Here is a 21,546-nt window from a genome sequence, read left to right on the forward strand (position 1 = left end):
AGGAGTAGAAAGAAGAGGAGGGAGTGGTAAAGGAGAACAAGAGGAAGAGGAGAAGAAAAGGAGGGAAAAGAAAACAAGAGGAGGGTAGGGGAAAAGAGAGAAGCAGGAGGACAAGAATTAGAGGTAGAGAAGGGAGTGGAGGAGCAAAAGGAAGATGAGGAGTGCGTTAGAAGAATATAAGGAAAAAGAGGAGGAGAAAGAAGAGGGAGAGGATGAGGAGGAAAAGGAAAAGACGAGCGGGTGGAACAAGAGAAAAAAGAGGTGCAGTGAGTTACAAGTGGAGGGGGAGAAAAAGAAGAGGGAGAAAACGCGGTGCAGAGGAAGATGATGAGAAAAAGAGGAAGAGAAGGAAAAGGAGGCGGATGAAAGGGGTGAGAAGGGGAGAAAAAAGAAGAGGATGAGGGAGAAAAGGATGAGTGAGAGGAAGAAGATGAGGAAGAAGGGGAGGAGAAATAAGAGGATAAATGTGAGGTGGAGTGAGAGGTAAAAGAGGAGGAGGAAGAGGAGGCAAAGAAAAGGAGGCAGGGGGAAGAGGAGGCAGAAGAAGAGAAGAAAGGAGGAGGTGAAGAAGTGTAGTAGGAAGAGAAGAATTAGGGAGGTGTAAAGAAAAGTGGGAGGAAGAGGAGTAGAAAGATGGGAAGAGGAGGAAAAGTGGGAGGAAGATTAGAAAGAGGTTAAGATGAAGGAGAAGAGCAGAAAGAAGAGAAGACAAAGAGGAGGAGAGGAATGGGAAGAGGAGTTGGAAGAGTGAGAGGAAGAATATGAAGAAGAGGAGGAGGAAGTGGAGAAAGAGGAGGAAGAAGAAAAATAGAAAGAGTAGCTAGAGGATGAGGAAGGAAGGATGATGAAGGCTTCTTCTTCTTCTTCTTGTCAGGATCAATGGTCGCAAAGAGAAAGAAGAAGCGAGCCAGAGAATCTGGAAGGATGACAGGACGCATTACCAACTAACCACACACACAAACGCTGACTCCTCCTGCGTGTGTGTTTGTGCGCACTGGGACATTGTTGTCTAAAGGTCAACAACAACACATCATCGACACAACATGGCACACGCCGCCGCTGCTAAATGCTGAGCGCTAACCCTGTGCACCATTAACACTACCAGCGCACAGACGGAAAAAGGCAGGAAGCTGTTATACGAGTGGAAAAACAAGTTAAGCACCACAATAGAAAAACAATAAAACACTGTAACGGCTAACCTGAGCCTACCTTGACAGCTAATGGCTCACCTGCTGATGCTCACCTCTTGAAAGCTTCTGTGACCACTAACGGCTAACCTGCTAAAGATCCAAGAACATAGCATTGTAATGGTGACACAGTTTTTTTGTTGTTGTGTTGTGCTGCTAACATGCTATTATTTACTAGAACTAAACTGATTTAGGCTACTGTTAAAGCTAACGCTCGTCTTAGAAATGCTACATGGAGAGCTAACAGCTAACATGCTATATACTCCCTTGAGAGCTACCCTGCTACAGGCTACCCCGAGAGCTACTTATCACCTGATTAAACATTAATTTGACAGCTAATGCCAACCTGCTACTGACTACCTCTGACATACAGGGCTAACAACAACTCAACAAACCTTCAGAGCTAAAACTAATCTGGTAAATGCTACCCATTGAGAAAACAACCTACCAGCTAAATGCTAGCTTCAGTGCCAATCCTCACCTAATAAATGCTACCTTAAAAGCTAATGCTAACAAGCTAAATAATGGCTTGGGGCCTAATGGCTAGATGGTAAATGCTACCTTGAGATCTTATACTCTCCTGCTAAATACTACATTGACAGCTAATGCTACCATGAGCACTAACTAATAACCTGCTAAAAGCTCTAGCTAATGGCTAACCTCTGAAATGTTCCCTTGAGATGCTTTCCTGCTAAAAGCTCCCTTGCCACCTAACCTGCTTGATAGCTAATGGTTACTTTTTAAATGCTAGCTCGAGAGCTCATGGCTAACCTAATTGCTCCCGACACTCCTAATGCTTACTTACCTATTGCATGCTACCGTGAGAGCTAACAATTAACCTGCTAATTGCTCTCGTCAGTGCAATTCCTCAACTTTAAATCCTACAATGATAGCTAACAGCTAGCCTATTGTACATTCCCTACAGTGCTAATGCGCACCTGCTAAAACATGCCATCAGAGCTAACGCTACCTTGCCAATCATCAGTAAAACAATAACATTGTAATGCTCCAGTGAGAGCTAATGCTAAACAGCTAAATGCTCCCTTCAGTGCTAGTAGTCACCTGATAAATACTACCTTGAGAACTAATGCGAACATGCTAAATGCTACCTCAGGGATATTGAACAGTATACGTTTGATGATCATGTTTCATGTCACCCACCAGCCTTCTGTGTTGTTTGTTCTTGTCATTTCTAACACTATTAACAAATGCTCTCATGAAAACTGATACTAACATGCTACAAGCTCCTTTGACAGCTAATGGTTCACCTGTGAAACACTATCTTGTGAGCTAAAGGCTAACCATCTAATTGCTCCCATCAGTGCTAATGCGCGCCTGTTGAATGCTACTGTGAGAGCTAATGGCTAACCTGCTAAAGACAATAAAATGGTAACATTGTAATGGTAACAAATCTGATTAAGTGTGTTGTTTGTTTTCGCATGTCAGCTGTGAAAATGTGGCTATTTTCTTGATTTGCGTTCTTGTTGACATTTGAGTTCGCTAATGTATTTTCATGTTTTCTCCTGAGCTTTTCTGTTTGTTTTCTTGACCTTTTGTCTTTTTTTCCCCCCTCGCTAACGTGCGCTAGCGGGCTAGCGTCTCGTCTGTCCGCTGCCAAAACAAATGTGCTCATTAGCGCCTACGGGTGTCACGCCGCCTGACAGACGCAACCCCCACAATCCCCCCACGCCAAAACCTTTATGCAGCCGCCGTCATTAGCACGTTAGCTGCAGCCGTTAACGTTAGTTGTCAATTAGGAGTAGATGCTTTTTGTTGTCAAAACACGCAGTCAATGTCTTTTGTTCCCACATAAACGCTACTCCATAACATGACTATTACTCATTAAAAAAAAATTTGGGGGACAAACAGCATTCCAACTATAAAAGTAATATGAAATGTACTCATTGAAAATTTTATTTATATTTTTTACTTTATCAAATTGGTTTATTGAACTGAAAAATGTTTTGTTAAAATTATGTTAAATTCAAATTATACATATTTAAACTTTTTAATTTAATTTATTTATTTAATTAAAAATATTAACATTTTAATGATGACTTGGATATTTGAATTTGTTTACTAGTTTCTTATTATTTCATTCATGTATTTATTTTTAGGACGAACATTAGTAAAAAAGTAAAAAATGTACTCATAGAAAATGGGTATTTTAATAGTTTTCTTTTTAACGTGAATTCATTTATTGAACTAAATAGTACATTTTTAACTTAAGAGGATTACATATTGAGATTACTATATTTATATTTTAATTATATTTAAATTTATTTAATAAAAATATAACAATTTTATGATTTAGTTAATTATCTGTTTATTTAAACATTTAACTAATTGTATTTATTAAATTCAATTAATTTGTATAATCAAAATTATAATATAAAGTAAAATGCATCAATAGAATACTAAAAATACTTTGATAAAACATTTTTAATGATCAAACGTAATTAAATAATTTAAAAGACTAGACAGGAAAAGGAGGCGTTTTGTTTGGCATTGACATTTATTGTAAACAATAATAATGATATTGATGATTAAAAACATTGGTAAAAATAGCATGCGCTGCGGTTGGAACGCAATGTGATATGTTGATGACATCATTGATATATTCACAGTATGATAGTGGCTAGAAAAGGAGCACAGTGAAGTGGTGGCACTAACATGCTAGTTAGCATCCTTTCATGTAAACATATTCAATGTGATATTGATTTTTCTCTTAAAAATTTACATTTGTGTTGCTACAGTTTGCATATAGTTTCATTTCATTTTTAAAATGTAATATATACATATAAAATACACGGTGGCCGACTGGTTAGCACATCTACCTCACAGTTCTGAGGACCCGGGTTCAAATTCGGCATCGGCCTTGTGGAGTTTGCATGTTCTCCCCGTGTCTGCGTGGGTTTTCTCGGGATACTCCAGTTTCCTCCCACATCCCAAAAACATGCGTGGTAGGTTAATTCCATCCATCCTTTTTCTGAGCCGCTTCTCCTCACTACGGTCCCGGGCGTGCTGGAGCCTATCCCAGCTATCATCGGGCAGGAGGCTCTAAATTGCCCGTAGGTGTGAATGTGAGTATGAATGGTTTGTTTGTTTATATGTGCCCTGCGATTGGCTGGTGACCAGTTGAGGGTGGACCCCGCCTCTCGCCCAAAGATAGCTGGGATAGGCTCCAGCACGCCCTAGTGAGGATAAGCGGTCCGGAAAATGAATGAAGGAATGAATGCATAGCGAAGACAGCACATGCAGCTGTCAGTAATCTTCATCATAGCACCTACGAAGCATTTTTATGACATTATTAAAAAACAAATTACCTTCAACTTGAATCTTAATCAATTTTGTGCCTCGATATTTTAAAATAACGAAATGCATATAATATATGTTTACTTTTGATGATGTAACACATTCATACATTTAAATTATTAGTTTTGAGCACTTTTTGTGTTAAACAAAATTATGAGGTTAAAATAGATAATTTAAATAACTTAAACTATTGCTAGCAGCTTCTGCTTGCATCATAGCCCGCTAACGTTTAAATTTGACCCTTTTCTAAAAGGTAATTACCTATTTTAAAACATTATGTTTGAATCTTTTGTGTTGTAAATCATTAAAAAAAACTAAATTCAAGAGGTTTAAATGTCTAGATTATTTAGAAGACTCAACATTTGTTAGCATAACAAATGAGGAACGGGTCAATTTGGCAATTTTTTAACGGTCATTTATTTGAAAACATTTTACGAGACCATTTTTCTTTCTTCTTTCTTTTTTAAAAAATAAAACATTTTAGAGATTAAAAATCTCAACAAGAGGATTTAGAAGGTGCTGCGAGCATGTTGCTGCTAGCTCGCTAACAAATAAGGAATGTTTAAATAATGCACTTTTAAAGATAATTTTCAATTTTAAAAACATTTTACTGAACTAGTGTGTTTGAAAAAAAACAACTGAATGATTTAGATGACAAAAACTGTTGCTAGGGTGCTCGCTCACTAACAAATTATGAATGCATAAATTTGGCAATTTTTAAGATTATTTCCCATTTTAAAACATTTTCTTGAACATTTTGTTGTTGTAAAAACATTAAAATACCACCTTTAGGACTTTAAATTCTGAACGAGATAATTTCAAAGATCAAAGCTGTTGCAAGCATATTGCTGCTAGATCGCTGCCAAATGAAGAATGTTTAAATTTGGCATTTTTTAAAGATAATTTCCAATTTTAAAAAAATTTACTGAAATACTTTAAACTTTACAAAAGTCAACTAAATGATTTAGATAACAAAAAAAACTGCTGTTAGCATACTAGCTCGATATCAAATGAATATTGTGTAAGTTTGGCACTGTTTAAGTTAATTTCTATCGTCAAAACATTTTTGCGAACCATTTTTTTGTTGTAAAAAATTTTCAATTGTCAATTGAATGATTTAAAAGAATACAATTGCTGCTTGTATTTTGCCGACTGCATGCTAATAAATGTATTAATTTTTAGTTTAAAATAGAGCTGGGGAAAAAATAAATCTAAGAAATCGGCTAAGTCGATGTAATCATGTTTGCGTCGCCAGGACCCATGTTTCACACGGACATTTATTGCAGACGGACGCAATGTTGGGCCGATGATAAACTTTGCCATAAACGACAAAAGCGCGTCTTTAGATGTAAAATGTACCTATAACATGAGAATGTAGTATGTAGTAAGTATAAGTGAGCTCAAAGTTAGTGTTTTTTTTACCTAAAATGGTAATCACTAACGCACTAATGCTAATCGTGATTGCTGCGTTTAGCCTTTAGCATTTTGCTGTCTCAAATTCTGTACACCAAATTTAAACCATACACTCAGTACCAACATATGCAGTTTAAGTATTGAAGTCCATCCCTCACAAATGAAAATAAAATAAATGCATGTTAGTGGTAAAAAAAATATATATGTATATATAATATCTATAATAAATATATTTTTTAAGTAACAGTGGAGGTGGATCAATTATCAATAGGAGAATCGATTCTAAAAAGATTTGATAGTGACAGCCCTAGTTTAAAAATCAACACTTTTTAAGATAATTCCCCATTTTTCTTGAGCTATGTTGTTAAACATGACAAAAAATACATTTAGGAAGTTTAAATGAAACTTAGATGATCTAGAAGATGAAACCAGTTGCTACCATGTTGCTGCTAGCTCACTAACTAGTGAAATTTTTTTTACAGATTCTTCTTACGAACACTGGATATTTTGATGGTCTACCATCCGTCCACATCGACACGAAAGGGTTCTTTGACAGCAATGCGTCCACTGTTGACCACGACACACTCGGCGTATGGCAGGTTTCTGTCGTTGGTGTCTTGAAGCTCAATGGTGTGCACCACAGACTATCAAATTACATCATAACGCTTATTATTATGCTTTTTAATATTAAATAATGTCATGTACTGTGTGTAATTGCACGCACCATGCCATCAAGGACTTTTCCAAAGACCACGTGTTTCCCGTCAAGCCACGGCGCTTTGGTGGCCAGGATGAAAAACTGCGAGCCGTTGGTGTCTGCGCCAGCGTTAGCCATGCTAACCTACAACACAACAAAGACAACATTTTTTAAAAACCCAAAAAATGTTATTCTCCTAAAATGAGAACGAAATCTGACATTGTTCTCATAATTATAGAACTTTTTTTGTAATATTGCACTTGTTTTTATTTTATTTTTTTTTAAATCGGAAACAAATGCAACCAGTTCAGGGTGTACCCCGCCTCCTGCCCGATGACAGCCGGGATAGGCTCCAGCACGCCCGCGACCCTAGTGAGGAGAAGCGGCTCAGAAAATGGATGGATGGATGGATGGACGGAAACAAATGGAGCGGCACGCAGCACGACTGGGTAGAGTGTCTGCCTCACAGTTCCGAGGACCGGGGTTCAATCCCCGCCTGTGTGGAGTTTGCATGTTCTCCCCGTGCCTGTGTGGGTTTTCTCCGGGCACTCCGGTTTCCTCCCACATCCCAAAAACATGCATTAATTGGAGCCTCTAAATTGCCCGTAGGTGTGAATGTGAGTGTGAATGGTTGTTTGTTTGCATGTGCCCTGCGATTGGCTGGCAACCAGTTCAGGGTGTACCCCGCCTCCTGCCCGATGATAGCTGGGATAGGCTCCAGCACGCCCGCGACCCTAGTGAGGAGAAGCGGCTCAGAAAATGGATGGATGGATGGAAAGAAATGGTCTTTTTCCTTAAAAAAATACTAATTCATTCTTTAAAAATAAAATAAAATTTTAAAAATGCTATTTTAGCCTTTTACCCCCAACTCGTCAAATGCTAAAATTATACATGTAAAAAGTTTTGTTTGAATATGTGCTAGGTAGCTAGCAAGCGTGAAAGGACGTGTTTAAAGGGTAAAATTGTAGCATGTTCGCTACAAGAGCTGACACAGATGAGCAACATAGATGTAATCCATTTAGCTGTCTAAGAAACACGCATTTTGCGAGCATGTAGGTTAGGATTAGCATTAATGCTGACGACATGAATACTAGGGGTGTCCCGATCCGATGGTTGAGATCGGAAATCAGTCCGATGTCAGCAAAAAAGGAGTATCGGATCGGATAGGACAGGATCGAAAATCTGATTTTACCACTCTTATACAAGCAGTCCATTCCATGCTCTGCTCCAGCAATTCTAACCAGCAGTACCCGGACGGTATGCAAAGCCCACATGATCACAACAATAGGTTGCTCAGGTGCTAACATAGTAGCATGGAGTAAGAGTGAATGTTGCTTGCTTAAAGTCGTTATTTATATTTTTTAAAATATGAATAACGACTTTAAATAAATAACGAAGTTCACTGTAAAACTAAAACATAAAAGAATTAGACCTATTGAATGTTCAAATTAGTGGTGTCAAATTACCACGTTAACTGCGATTAATTAAGTACAGCATATTTAGTGCTTTATATTTTTTTTTATCATGTTTAATTACTTTACTGTTTCTGTTTGCGAGTTGCCTAAAACCTGTTTCTATGCGTTGGGTTTCTTGTGCTTGAGTTGTTGGGAGTGGAAAACAATGGTCAGTCACACCGTGAAGTGGACATTGATTGGCTGTCACTGTTTTTTTTTGGCATACCCTGATTGGCTCCTATTTTAGTTAGCGGGCAAAGTGGGGAGTAGTGAGACTGGTGGTGAGGAAATGTGAAAATGGAGGAACATTTGAGGGTTATCGATCCAATGAATGGAAAATTTCAATTTAAAAAAACGACCCGACGGCACCACTGATATAGGTGAAGTGATATGCCTTCTTTGCAATAAGGAGTTTACTTACCACCGTAGCAGCTCAAGTTTAGTGTACTATAACGCAAAGCACCCAGCCCCAGCCGGGACTGGAGGCACGGCTAACGTTAACAGCAAAGACACAGAGAGCCATGGTAAAGCTCTTCACCAAACGAATGTTATGGAGACCCTGCGTATTATGAGCAAGTCTGCGACCTACAGGCTGACAAATGTTCTTGCCAAATGGATTGTAATGAATTGCAGACAGATAAATATAATAAAAGATGAGCGGCTAAGAGAGGTGTTGCAAACAGCGTCCAATGACTCATCATACAATGACTACAATGACAACTGAAATTAGCAAACAGTACGACGACGACGAAAACAAAAACCCCAAAAAACCTTGAGATTATGGTGAAGGATTCGTCCAACACTCCATAATCGGAGATCACTGGACCTCAGCTGGCAACCACAGTTATTTGGAGGTGACGGGATGAGTGGAACCACACCTCATTTGCACTGACCGTCGTCAGAACAGAAAGTAGGCACTTAGCTCATGATTGCGGCGAACAGTTCCTCAACATGGCAAAAGACTGGGGAATTGAAAACCAGATATCCATCTTCGGTACAGACAGCAGCAGCAAACATGCTGGCTGTTATAAGGCCCCTTCCATACGAGCACATTCCCTGAAATACTCACATTCTCCAGAGGACCATCACGACCTACCTGGATAGCAGTGGGTTTGCTTGCCAAGTGTCGCAAGATAGTTGGCAATTTCAAACAAAGCTCCGCGAGTACCACAGAACTTAACCAGCAACAAGTAGCACTTGGAAAAAAGAGCGAGCAACTTTTACAGGATGTACCGTGTGGATATACTGTATGTAGGTGAAATTCGACACTTGCAATGGTGTCACGCCTCCTACGCAACTGAGAAGCTGTCCAGGCTACATTGGACCAACAGAACAACCGCAGATTGGTCATGCCAACCGAAGCTGAGTGGGGGAAACTGCAGAGGCTGGAGGTCCTGCTTGAACATGGAGGTAAGTCCAAATGAACACCTGTCCATGTCAATGAAATAAAGTACTATCACATTTGTAATAAAAAAAATAAATAAATGCACATTTGGTAGTATTGTTTAAGGACAATTAAATTGGAAAGCTGTTACAATTTAATTTAAATACACAGCTAAGTTTTTTTTTTTTTGCAAACTTACTGGTATCTGCCTCTGCAGGTATGTGACTGAGCTGCTGGGCGGTGAGGCATATGTCTTTTGCGCTATAGTGCTGCCTGTTTTTCATCGTCTGGAGCGTATCATGGACATCACTGATGATGATCCAGCCTACGTGGTGAAGTTCAAGAATGACTTGCAGATGGACCTGGCAGCACGAGGTGATGCTAATGAGACATGGTTCAAGGTGGCCACAGCACTGGATCCACGTTTTAAGGATTTGAAATGATAAAGACAATAAGGATAAGTCGGACTAATAAATCCATTTTATCAAATCAAATTTTCTTTATATGGCACTTTCCACACAAACTCAAAGTGCTTCACAAAATAAAACAAAAATAAAATCATCCATCCATCCATTTTCTGAGCCGCTTCTCCTCACTAGGGTCGCGGGCGTGCTGGAGCCTATCCCAGCTGTCATCGGGCAGGAGGCGGGGTACACCCTGAACTGGTTGCCAGCCAATCGCAGGGCACATACAAACAAACAACCATTCGCACTCACAGTCATGCCTACGGGCAATTTAGAGTCCCCAATGTTTTTGGGATGTGGGAGGAAAACCGGAGTGCCCGGAGAAAACCCACGCAGCCACGGGGAGAACATGCAAACTCCACACAGGCGGGGCCGGGGATTGAACCCGGGTCCTCAGAACTGTGAGGCTGACGCTCTAACCAGTCATCCACCGTGCCGCCCCATCTGCCCGTCCGTCCATCCATCCATCCATCCACCCACCCACCCACCCACCCACCCATCCATCCATCCATCCATCCATCCATCCATCCATCCATCCATCCATTCATTCATTCATTCATTCATTCATTCATTAAGGTGTAGACCAGTCTGGAGAACATGTTCCAAGTGGGAGAGCTCAGAAGAGCAGCTACTCTCCGGTCCTCCTCAGAGGATGATGAACCACCTCAGAAGAAGAGGAGTGTTATCCTGCTGGGGTCCGATTCTGACTCCGAAGAAGATGGAATGGTGTTTGGAGAGCTGCAGAGCTATAGTGCAGAGCCCAGCATCAGGATTGATGACCGCCCTCCGCAGTGGCGGAACGCTCACGCAGGAGCCTATGAAAAGCTGTCAGCCCTAGCACGCAAGTACTTGGCCTCCCCGGCAAACTCCGTTCCTTGTGAGAAACTGTTTAGCCTCACAGGCCACATTGTGCAAAAGAAAAGGGCAGCCTTGCTCCCAGAAAATGTGACCAAGCTTGATTTTATTTCAGCACTTTATTATTTATTTTTTATGTACAGTATTTTACATTATCTGAAGCACAGGAAAAGCAAGGTTCAGTTCAAATGCAAAGGTTAGTGTTCAATACTTGTATTGCTCAGGAAAATGTTCTGACTGCTTTTGAATGTGTGAACTTCAGCACTTTATATTGTAGGCAGCACTTATAGTGCAGTGGAATGAAAAGGACTCCTCATTATTGGTCCAAGTCTGTTAAAAAACAATAAATGACTACTACTACTTTTTTTGTTTTTATATATATATATATATATATATATATATATATATATATATATATATATATATATGATTAATTAGCTAATTAATTAAACAATGAAGTAATCGCTCCTTTTTTAACGACAACACTAGTCCAAATACATCACAGCCTTCGTTTCTGTCTTCGTTTTTGGTCACAAAAATCGCTAGCTCAACGCTAACACACAGTGAATGAAAAACACCATTGCCGAGCTACCGAAAATTAGCACTGAACTCGCGGCACTTATCTCTCTCAAAATAATGAATATTGGTCCATAAATGATGTCTAATTAAATATAAACATGCAATACAAGAATATACTCTGGCATATATTCTTCAAACTCTGTGATAAACGAGTTATAATAACAATATTCGATCGTGAAATCTCCCACTTCCTTTGTTACTACAAGTGTGTATCTCATTGTGTGTATCACACTGCCCCTCAGAGGCCAAGATGTGCACAGCAGGAACAGCGATTGTCAATAAAACTAAACCCCAGTCGCAGCAACAAGTTCAAAAGTGTATTTCCGCACATGTGGATAAAGCAAATGATGTTCCCATCACATACTGACAGTAAAAAAAAAAAAAAAAAAAACTAAATGTAACTTTATTTTGCACTTTAAAAGTATAATTTGTAGTTATAATTTATTGAGATGATGTTTAAAATTATTTTATCATGTTTTATTTCATCTATTCAAATGTAGAATGGGCTTATGTTTAAGTTCAGCAGTGGTTGCAATTTAAATACAGTATATATTTTTGTTATTGGTTTTATTGAATTTATTTTTCAGGATTGCCTAATATAATAGTTTTTCCCCCCCAAATTGTAGTGCATTCTTATTTTTAAAGTTACTTTATGTAAGCCATTGGTTAATAATAAATGGGTCAGTTTTTCACATACCTACTGTTGCTGAATATTGTTATCTGTTTGAGTAAAATCACATCATCAAGCTTGTACGATTATTGCTGATATGGGATCGGACTGATATTGGTATCGACCTAAACTCAAGGTTGCAATATTGGTATCAGATCGTAAGTGAAAAAGTTGGATCGGGATATCCCTAGTAAACACACACATAGCTTGTTTCACACACTGACAAGATAACTGAAATGTTACCTCAACATGGTAGCATTTTCAAAAGGCTAATAGTGAAATAAGAACCCAGCAAGAAAATGTTAGGTATCTTGATTCCAAGTTCCAACACATTGTTACAAGGAATAGGTTAGCTGGTGTGTTAGCAAGACGATCTTCATACTACGTAGTTTATGAATTATAAAAATAAGTGGCTATACTAACAACTTACCCATCCCGCTGAGCTGTGCTTCAGTTTGAAGTTTTCGTCAGGAAACGTCACCCCATAGATGCTGTGACCTGAACAACCACAAGAGTGTAGCTTAGCTTTAGCATCATCAAATGATAATGTAAACAAACACTATGTTCTTCTTTTCGTCAAACATGTAGCTTAGCATAAGGATCATCTCGTTGCTAATGTCACCACATATCGAGACACTGTTATCGTCATCAAACATGTAGCTTAGCACTAGTATTATCGTACGTTGGTGATGTAAACACACACTGACATGTTAATCTCGTCGTCATAGTTCAGCATTAGCATCAGTATTAATCTCGATGATGTAAACATACTGGTGCGTTCCCCTCGTCGTAGCATTAGCAAATAGCTTAGCATTTGGGCGGTGGTGGTACCTCCAGTTCCATCTCCAGCAGTGAAGTCTCCTCCTTGGATCATAAAGTCTTTGATGACCCGGTGGAACTTTGTGCCTTTGTAGCCGTAGCCTTTCTACACACAAACACATGCACGCATTAGAAAATTCAATTTAATAGAAACACCGATGGTCCACAGTCTTACCTCTCCAGTTGCCAGTGCAACAAAGTTATTGACAGTGAGCGGGACCACCTCTCCGAAGAGGCCTATGACGATGCGACCCACTTCATGACCCGCCACCGTGATGTCAAAAAACACCTGCGCGAGCACGCACGCACACGCACACGCACACACACACACACACACACACACACACACACACACACTTTTTTCCAACTTTCGTCTTTTGTGACGACGTCACGCGGGTGGCTCGCCTTGGTCATTCCCACAGCTGTGGCTAGTTTGCTAACATGGCTGAACAGGGCACAGAGCTGCGGAGCTGCCCTCGCGACACAATCTCGTTTACTCCGGGGATGTTCCGTGCTGCCTTTTTTCATCTGAAAATTACTACTTTATAGTACAACCCCAATTCCAATGAAGTTGGGACGTTGTGTTAAACATAAATAAAAACAGAATACAATGATTTGCAAATCATATTCAACCTATATTTAATTGAATACACTACAAAGACAATATATTTAATGTTCAAACTGATAAACTTTATTGTTTTCAGCAAATAATCATTAACTGAGAATTTTATGGCCGCAACACGTTCCAAAAAAAACTGAGAAAGTTGAGGAATACTCAACAAATACCAATTTGGAACATCCCTCAGGTGAATAGGCTTATTTGGAAAAGGAGTTTCCCTGAATTGATCAGTTATTAACAAACAAAGATGGGGCGAGGTTCACCTTTTTGTGAACAAGTGCGTGAGAAAATAGTTTAAGGACAATAGTTTAAGGACAATGTTCCTCAACGTACAATTGCAAGGAATTTCGGGATTTCATCATCTAATATGGAGAAATCACTGCTTGTAAGCGGCACGGCCGAAAACCAACATTGAATGCCCGTGACCTTCGATCCCTCAGGCGGCACTGCATCAAAAACCGACATCAATGTGGAAAGGATATCACCACATGGGCTCAGGAACACTTCAGAAAACCAATTTCAGTAAATACAGTTTGGCGCTACATCCGTAAGTGCAACTTGAAACTCTACTATGCAAACCAAAAGCCATTTATCAACAACAACCAATCCAACTAAGATGGACTGATGAAAAGTGGAAAGGTGTCTGTGGTCCGACGAGTCCACATTTCAAATTGTTTTGGGAAATTATGGACATCCTGTCCTCCGAGCCAAAGAGGAAAAGAACCATCCGGACTGTTATGGACGCAAAGTTCAAAAGCCCGCATCTGTGACGGTATGGGGCTGTGTTAGTGCCAATGGCATGGGTAACTTACACATTGGTGAAGGCGCCATTAATGCTGAAAGGTACATACAGGTTTTGGAGAAACATATGCTGCCATCCAAGCAACATCTTTTTCATGGACTCCCCTGCTTAATTCAGCAAGACAATGCCAAACCACATTCTGCACGTGTTACAACAGCGTGGCTTCGTAGTGAAAGAGTGCGGGTACTAGACTGGCCTGCCTGCAGGACAGACCTGTCTCCCATTGAAATTGTGTGGCGCATTATGAAGCGTAAAATGACAACGGAGACCCCGGACTGTTGAACAGCTGAAGCTCTATGTCAAGCAAGAATGGGAAAGAATTCCACCGACAAAACTTCAACAATTAGTGTCCTCAGTTCCCAAACGTTTATTGAATGTTGTTAAAAGAAAAAGTGATGTAACACAGTGGTAAACATGACCCTGTCCCAGCTTTTTTGGAACGTGTTGCAGCCATAAAATTAATGATTATTTGCTAAAAACAATAACGTTTATCAGTTTGAACATTAAATATCTTGTCTTTGTAGTGTATTAAATTAAACATAGGTCGGACATGATTTGCAAATCATTGTATTCTGTTTTTATTTATCTTTAACACAATGTCCCAACTTCATTGGAATTGGGGTTGTAAGATGCCCTTTTGAGTGAAAAGTGCATTATTTTTGTAACATTACAACATAGAAACAAGCGATGCAAACTCATTTGCTAAAACACTTGCTGGTAACTTTTAGATATTTAAAAAAATATATATTATATATATATATATAATATATATTTTATATATATTGCGCTTTCATATACAATGTTCAATGTTAATAGCGTTATTCACGTTTGAGGATGTATTAATTGAACTGTAACTGAAAAAACACCGCAAGCACTCAGTTGCTGTCAATCAAATGCACCAAAACTAGCTAAGCTAACTCGTGGGCTAGTACACTCACTGGAACTTATCTAGCTTTGTTTTTTAGTATACTTTACTTTCGTAGGTACACAATGTAAATCATAATATTCACTTTAGATGATGTGTTAAATGAATATGTCGACTACTTTATTCATGCAGTGAATCAAACTATTTCTACGACTACTGCTAATAGTTTTTCCTTTTACTGTAGCTAAATGAGTTACGCTTGCGCTGAAGACGTCGCTCGTTATCGCGATAGCCAAGCGGTGCCAAGTCGGGCACGTGAGTTGGCGGGTGAACTGCGAGCGCAATTGTGAAGCTGCGTAAAAGAGAGACAATAAAACACACACCGAGCATGCTAATAACATTGGCAAATGCTAACGCGTACCTTCTCTGTGACTTTAGGTCCGCTGACTCCGCTCCGTGAAGCTGCCGCCGAGTGGAAGCAGGCGACGTCCAGAAGCAGCAACAGCAGCAAAGCCGAGCGAGGGTCCATCTGGTTCCGGAGAGGAGGAATATCTGCAGCGGCGCTCATCTGGGAGGATGGCCGGGAAACAGAGCGTCAATGCCGATACGTCATCAGAGGGATTACCAACTCTCCCCTTCCTCTCCTCTCCCCTCCTCTCCCCTCCTCTCCTCTACTCTCCTCTCCTCTCCTCTCCTCTCCTCTCCTCTCCTCTCCTCTCCACACTAGTGGAATGGAAGTTCCGCCCACCGAGGCAAAGCAAGGGAGAGAAGGAAAGAAGGTGAGGAAAAATTGACATTTATTGACAGTAAAGTTATTAAAAAGCAGTTAAAAGTACTTAAATCATTGAAAATTAATGGTTGACCAACCAGTGTGATTGAAATACTTTAGTATCGTCTCATGTTGACGATGTCATAGCACACCAACAGTTCGAGTTTTCCATCATGTAGCTTAGCATTAGCATTAACATGGATGATGTCCTAACACACAGACATGTTAATCTAATTGTCATATACATAGTTTGTATTAATGTTTATGATGTCATCACACACTGATTTGCTCATCTAGTCATCAGTATTGTAGCTTAGCATTAACATTGACTATGTAAGCACACTAACAATTATCTAGATGTCACGCATGTAGCTCAGCATTAGCATTGATGTTGATGATGTCATCACACTGACCAATCAGCATAATTTATTTGAAGCACATTAAAACAGAGTTGAACATAGTGCTGTACACCAGAAGATGTAAAATATAAAAGTAATAAAAGTATAACATAACACCAATAACAAAGCAAAAAGAAAAACATGACTGAGATGTTAGTCTTGTCCACAGGTATCAAACTCTAGACCCGGGGGCCAGATCTGGCCCGTCATATCATTTCATGTAGCCCACGTCATGTTCATCTGGACCAAAATTTCTAATTGTCATCACTTTTAATAACGTTGAGAAATTGCAAACCTTTTAAAATAAAGTTATCAGTCACATGGGCAGGGGCATATGTTTAGCCTTTGGACCATTTTCAACTGTACAAAAACCAAGTAGATGTACAAAAACTGGGACAACATTTTTAAATGTTTGATTCCACAGTCATAACGGCCCTCTCAAGGAAACCATAACTACAATATTTGTCCGTGACAAAAATGAGTTTGACACCCCTGATTCTTGTTGTTTATCATGTAGCTTAGCATTCGCATTAATTCTAATGATGTCATCACACTTATGTTCTCATCCAATTAGTCATGTAGTTTATCATTAGCATTTATGTTGATGATGTCATAATATGCTAACATGTTCATCTCATCTTGCACTTAGCATTAGCATTAATGTTGATTATGTAAACGCTAACGTTAATTTAGATGTCATGCATGTATCTTAGCTTTAGCATTAATGCTGATGATGTCATGACACACTGACTAGTTCATCTACTGTAGTTGCTAGTTGTCACACAGGTAGTTTAGCATTAGCATTAAGGTTGGTGATGTAATTACACACTGACTTGCTCATCTAGTCGTTAATCATGTTGTTTAACATTAATGTTGATCATGTCTTCACACACTTACATGTTAATTTAGTCGTCCGTCATGTATTTTAGCATTAATGCTGCCGCTCTGTCGCCTCAGTCAGAGCGGCGGGATTGCGCGCCGGCGCTCCCCGAGTGTGGCGCTCTGAATAACCAAAACGGCACACTCCAACGATAGTCTGAGGGTACGTTCGAAAATGCACTCCAAGCGGGCTCTCTACACACCGGAACGTTCGGAAACCTAGAGCGTTGTTGGACTGTGCCGTTCGGTTATTCAGAGCGCCACACTCCGGGACTGAGGAGACCGAGGGCCCGGAGCGTCAGGCAGGACGAGATGTTAACAGGCGGAACTGACACATTCATTATGGCGGACGCACTGACGTATTCCGTCCAATCACCAACACACTCATTCGTAAATGCATAAAAAAATGGAACGCGCTCTTGCCTCTCTAAGCACTGTACTGTCAGAGCGCAGTGAGAGTATCAGATTGAATTTCCGAACGTACCCCGGTTTGCCGAGAATGTATTTATAGTTTTATTTATATTATATATTGAATTAGCCTTCCTGTTGATACCAAAATATACAAAACAACCTACTGAATTGGGTCAATTATGAATCTATTATATTTGTAGTTGTGTTGTTAGGAGTTAATTGTCTTTCCGTATAATAGTATTTGTAGGAAGACTAAATAGTGTCTTTTTTTTTTTTTTAGAAAGGACTTAATAGATTTTGTCTGAGGAGTTAATCGTGTTTGAAGGGTATCAGTTGTGCTTGTAAGAATTGAAGGTTTAATGTAGAGTTTTTAGTGCATTAAAGGAAAGCAAAGCCACAAAAGAAAATAAAGGTCCCCGATGAATATCTGTCAATGCACATGAATTATAATAGTCAGCCTGCGGTGACCTTAACACTCACACACACACACACACACACACACACACACACACACACACACACACACACACGCGCACACATGCACACACACCCGTGTGCAAGTGTTTTTTTTGGTCTCCTGTCAAAGTGACTCGTCCATTCGTCTTTTCTTGCCGCCGTCCGCTGAATTAATTAAGCAGGAATGTAAATGTTTTAATTGAATGTCAAACAGGACCTGAACCGCACACACACATACACACACAAGCCACACTTAATTCACAGCTAAGTGACGCACACACACGTGTTACACTTCTGTGTGTGCATTTGTGTGTGTAACATTGCAACTAATTTGCCGGCAGATAAGTTGTGTTATGCTAATTGTTTCTTGTTAATCGTTATAAGTTTGTTTTCTTACATTAGTTTATTATGATTAATTGTGTTATGTTAATTGTGCTACATTACCTGTTGTGTCATTTTAATTGTTTTCTATTACTTGTCCTGTTACCTGTGTTAAGTGTAGTTGTATTAGTCTACTTCTGTTAAATTGTTTTCTGTTAATCGTGTTGCTTTACGAGTTACTTTATTTGTTTTACCGTTGGTTGTCTTTTGTTTATTTATTTGTTTTTCTTTTAGTTTGTGAGTTAGTGGTTTTCTTTTAGTTTGTTATCAGTTGTGTTTCCTGACGTGTTACATTTATTGATTTTTAAAACTTTGTTACATTGTTGCTTTACTTGTCTTGATACTTATGTTAATTGTTTTCTGTTAGTTTGCTACATTAGTTTTATATCGTTGCTTGTTGCGTTGTTTTCTTTATGTTACGTTACTTGTCTCATGTTACTTATTCTATGTCAATTGTGTTTTGTTCATTGTGTTACATTGTTACTTGTCTTGTTTTAACATTAGTCGTGGGGCTTTAGCTAACGATTATTTGAATAATCGATTAATCTGTTGACTCTTTTTTTTTTTATTAATCAATGATTTGGATAAAAAAACATTCGTTAATTCCCATCACATTATTAACAACAGGAAATTATTTCAAACTCACAGTGCAGAAAATGGCAACCATAAATTGATTATCATTCAGTTATTGGTTTGGTCCGTGACGTCAGAACAAAAATAAATTTGTTCATCATTGTTTTCTAAGGTAAAAGCAGATATTTGCAAATGTCTTATTTTAATTAATCACAAAGATGATCAGTCTGCTTCCATGGAGGACTACAGGAATCTGAGAATGTTTACTGTTGAGAGGGTATAATTCTGAGGATTTGGACAGTTTTAAGTTAAACAATGTCTCAAAATGTTTAATCAATGATGAAAATAGTTGTCCATTAATTTGATAATCGATTGATTGTTGCACCTGTTGTTAGTTGTTGTTAACCTGCTTTCTGTTAGGTTAGCTTATTGGGTTATTTTACTTGTGTTAGTTTTGTTACATTGGTCGTGTTAGGTTAGTTTTTTTTTTTTGCGTGACAGTACTTTGTTATGTTTGTGGTGTTACATTAGTGGTGTTGATGCATACTGTACATGCATGCGAGTAACATTTTCAATACAGTATGTCGGTTTAGTTGTGTTGTCATATTTGTGTTATGTTACTGACGTGTTGTTACTTGTTACTTTGTGTTACATTATCTGTTTTTAGCTTTTACATTTGTTGCCTTACGTTATTTTGTTATATCAGTTACGTGACATTTAGTTGTTCAATTGTTTTTACACTAATTACTTTAAGGTATTGTTTTACGTTATTGTTTTCTGTTTGATGTGATACGTGATACTGTTTTGTGTTACTTATGTTACGTTGTTTTGTTATTAATTGTGTTGTTAGTTATTTTGTATTACGTTACAGGAGGTGCTTTATTGTTAGTTGTGTCACACTAGAGAGGCTCAAGTCCACTCTTTTATCTCATGTTTTGTCTGTTTTTTATTCTTATATTAGGAACAAAGATGTTTTATTTCCAGGTGGCGTGAGTGTGTGGGGGTTAAATTTGATGCGGAGATCGGAGCGCTGTGTATGTGTGTGTTTGCTTGTTAATAAGTTGTTTTTGTGTGCAAATAATTAGCTTTCCTTGTAGAAAATGATGAATTTGGGCAGTTAATTCATCGATCGGTCGATGCGCTGGGCTGTGGAAAAGTCATTAATCAATGCGTGAAAAGAGCTAATTCTCTTCTCTCCGCTTCCTCCGAGACAATACAAAAACAACACAACACACACCTCACACACACTTCACTGCTGCAGGAAAATACGATTTTTGTTTGTTTGTTTGTTTCACACACATGCTTGTTTTTTTTTTTGCCCCTTTAGGAAAAACCACCAGCGGATAATTCATTAAACGCTACACCATGAGAAACACCTTCTTACACATATACATAATATATACATATTGTATACAATATGCAACTGTTTTACAATTAAAAGCAACAATAATTGACAATTATTTTCTTATTAATGTTCATTAAAAAGGAAACTCAAAATATCTCATCTCACAAATGGTAACTAAAGTAAAAAAAAAAGTAAAAGTTTTGTGGAAACATTTTAAATGGATTTTGTCTCAAATGTTCTTTTTGTTACAAAGGTTATTTAGTTGTTATTTTACTCATTTGTGTGAGTCGTGTTAAAATTAATTACGTAACAGTTGCGTTACAAGTATGTTAGTTACGTCAGTTCTGTTGCTTTAGTTATGTTATTTAAAATTATTAGATTTTTACTACATTACGAAAAATACAAACAGTAAAACTAACAAATTAAAAATTATAGATTGGCAACCACAAACTACTTACAAAATGCGTCCATAAAAAAGATGTTGCTTGGATGGCAGCATATGTTTCTCCAAAACCTGTATGTACCTTTCAGCATGAACGGTGCCTTCACAGATGTGTAAGTTACCCATGCCATTGGCACTAACACAGCCCCATACCGTCACAGATGCTGGCTTTTGAACTTTGCGTCCATAACAGTTCAGATGGTTCTTTTCCTCTTTGGCCCGGAGGACACAACGTCCACAATTTCCCAAAACAATTTGAAATGTGGACTCGTCGGACCACAGAACACTTTTCAACTTTGCATCAGTCCATCTGAGATGAGCTCGGGCCCAGAGAAGCCGGCGGCGATTGTGGGTGTTGTTGATAAATGGCTTTTGCTTTGCAGAAAGTTTCAAGTTGCACTTACGGATGTAGCGCCGAACTGTATTTACTGACATTGGTTTTCTGAAGTGTTCCTGAGCCCATGTGGTGATATCCTTTACACGTTGATGTCGGTTTTTGATGCAGTGGCGCCCGAGGGATCGAAGGTCACGGGCATTCAATGTTGGTTTTCGGCCTTGCCGCTTACATGCAGTGATTTCTCCAGATTCTCTGAACCTTTTGATGATATTATGGACCGTAGATGATGAAATCCCGAAATTCCTTGCAATTGTACATTGAGGAACATTGTCCTTAAACTGTTCGACTATTTTCTCACGCACTTGTTCACAAAGAGGTGCACCTCGCCCCATCTTTGCTTGTGAATGACTGAGCAATTCAGGGAAGCTCCTT

The 21,546-nt window shown here is 38.9% G+C and overlaps 1 protein-coding gene across 1 annotated transcript; it reads right to left on the bottom strand.

Moving 5' to 3' along the window:
* Window positions 1-3,693: 3,693 nt before the first annotated feature.
* ppic (peptidylprolyl isomerase C) lies at window positions 3,694-15,797 on the bottom strand. Its single transcript, XM_061672685.1, has 6 exons — window positions 15,545-15,797; window positions 13,013-13,126; window positions 12,850-12,943; window positions 12,449-12,516; window positions 6,640-6,756; window positions 3,694-6,559 (listed from the first exon to the last, which is right to left on the bottom strand). The coding sequence occupies exons 1-6, from the start codon at window positions 15,689-15,691 to the stop codon at window positions 6,431-6,433; spliced, it is 669 nt and encodes a 222-aa protein (XP_061528669.1). The 5' UTR covers window positions 15,692-15,797; the 3' UTR covers window positions 3,694-6,430.
* Between the last annotated feature and the right edge of the window lie 5,749 nt (window positions 15,798-21,546).

This window comes from Phycodurus eques, chromosome 3 (genome assembly GCF_024500275.1).
Source record: "Phycodurus eques isolate BA_2022a chromosome 3, UOR_Pequ_1.1, whole genome shotgun sequence".
NCBI classification, from domain to species: Eukaryota; Metazoa; Chordata; class Actinopteri; order Syngnathiformes; family Syngnathidae; genus Phycodurus; species Phycodurus eques.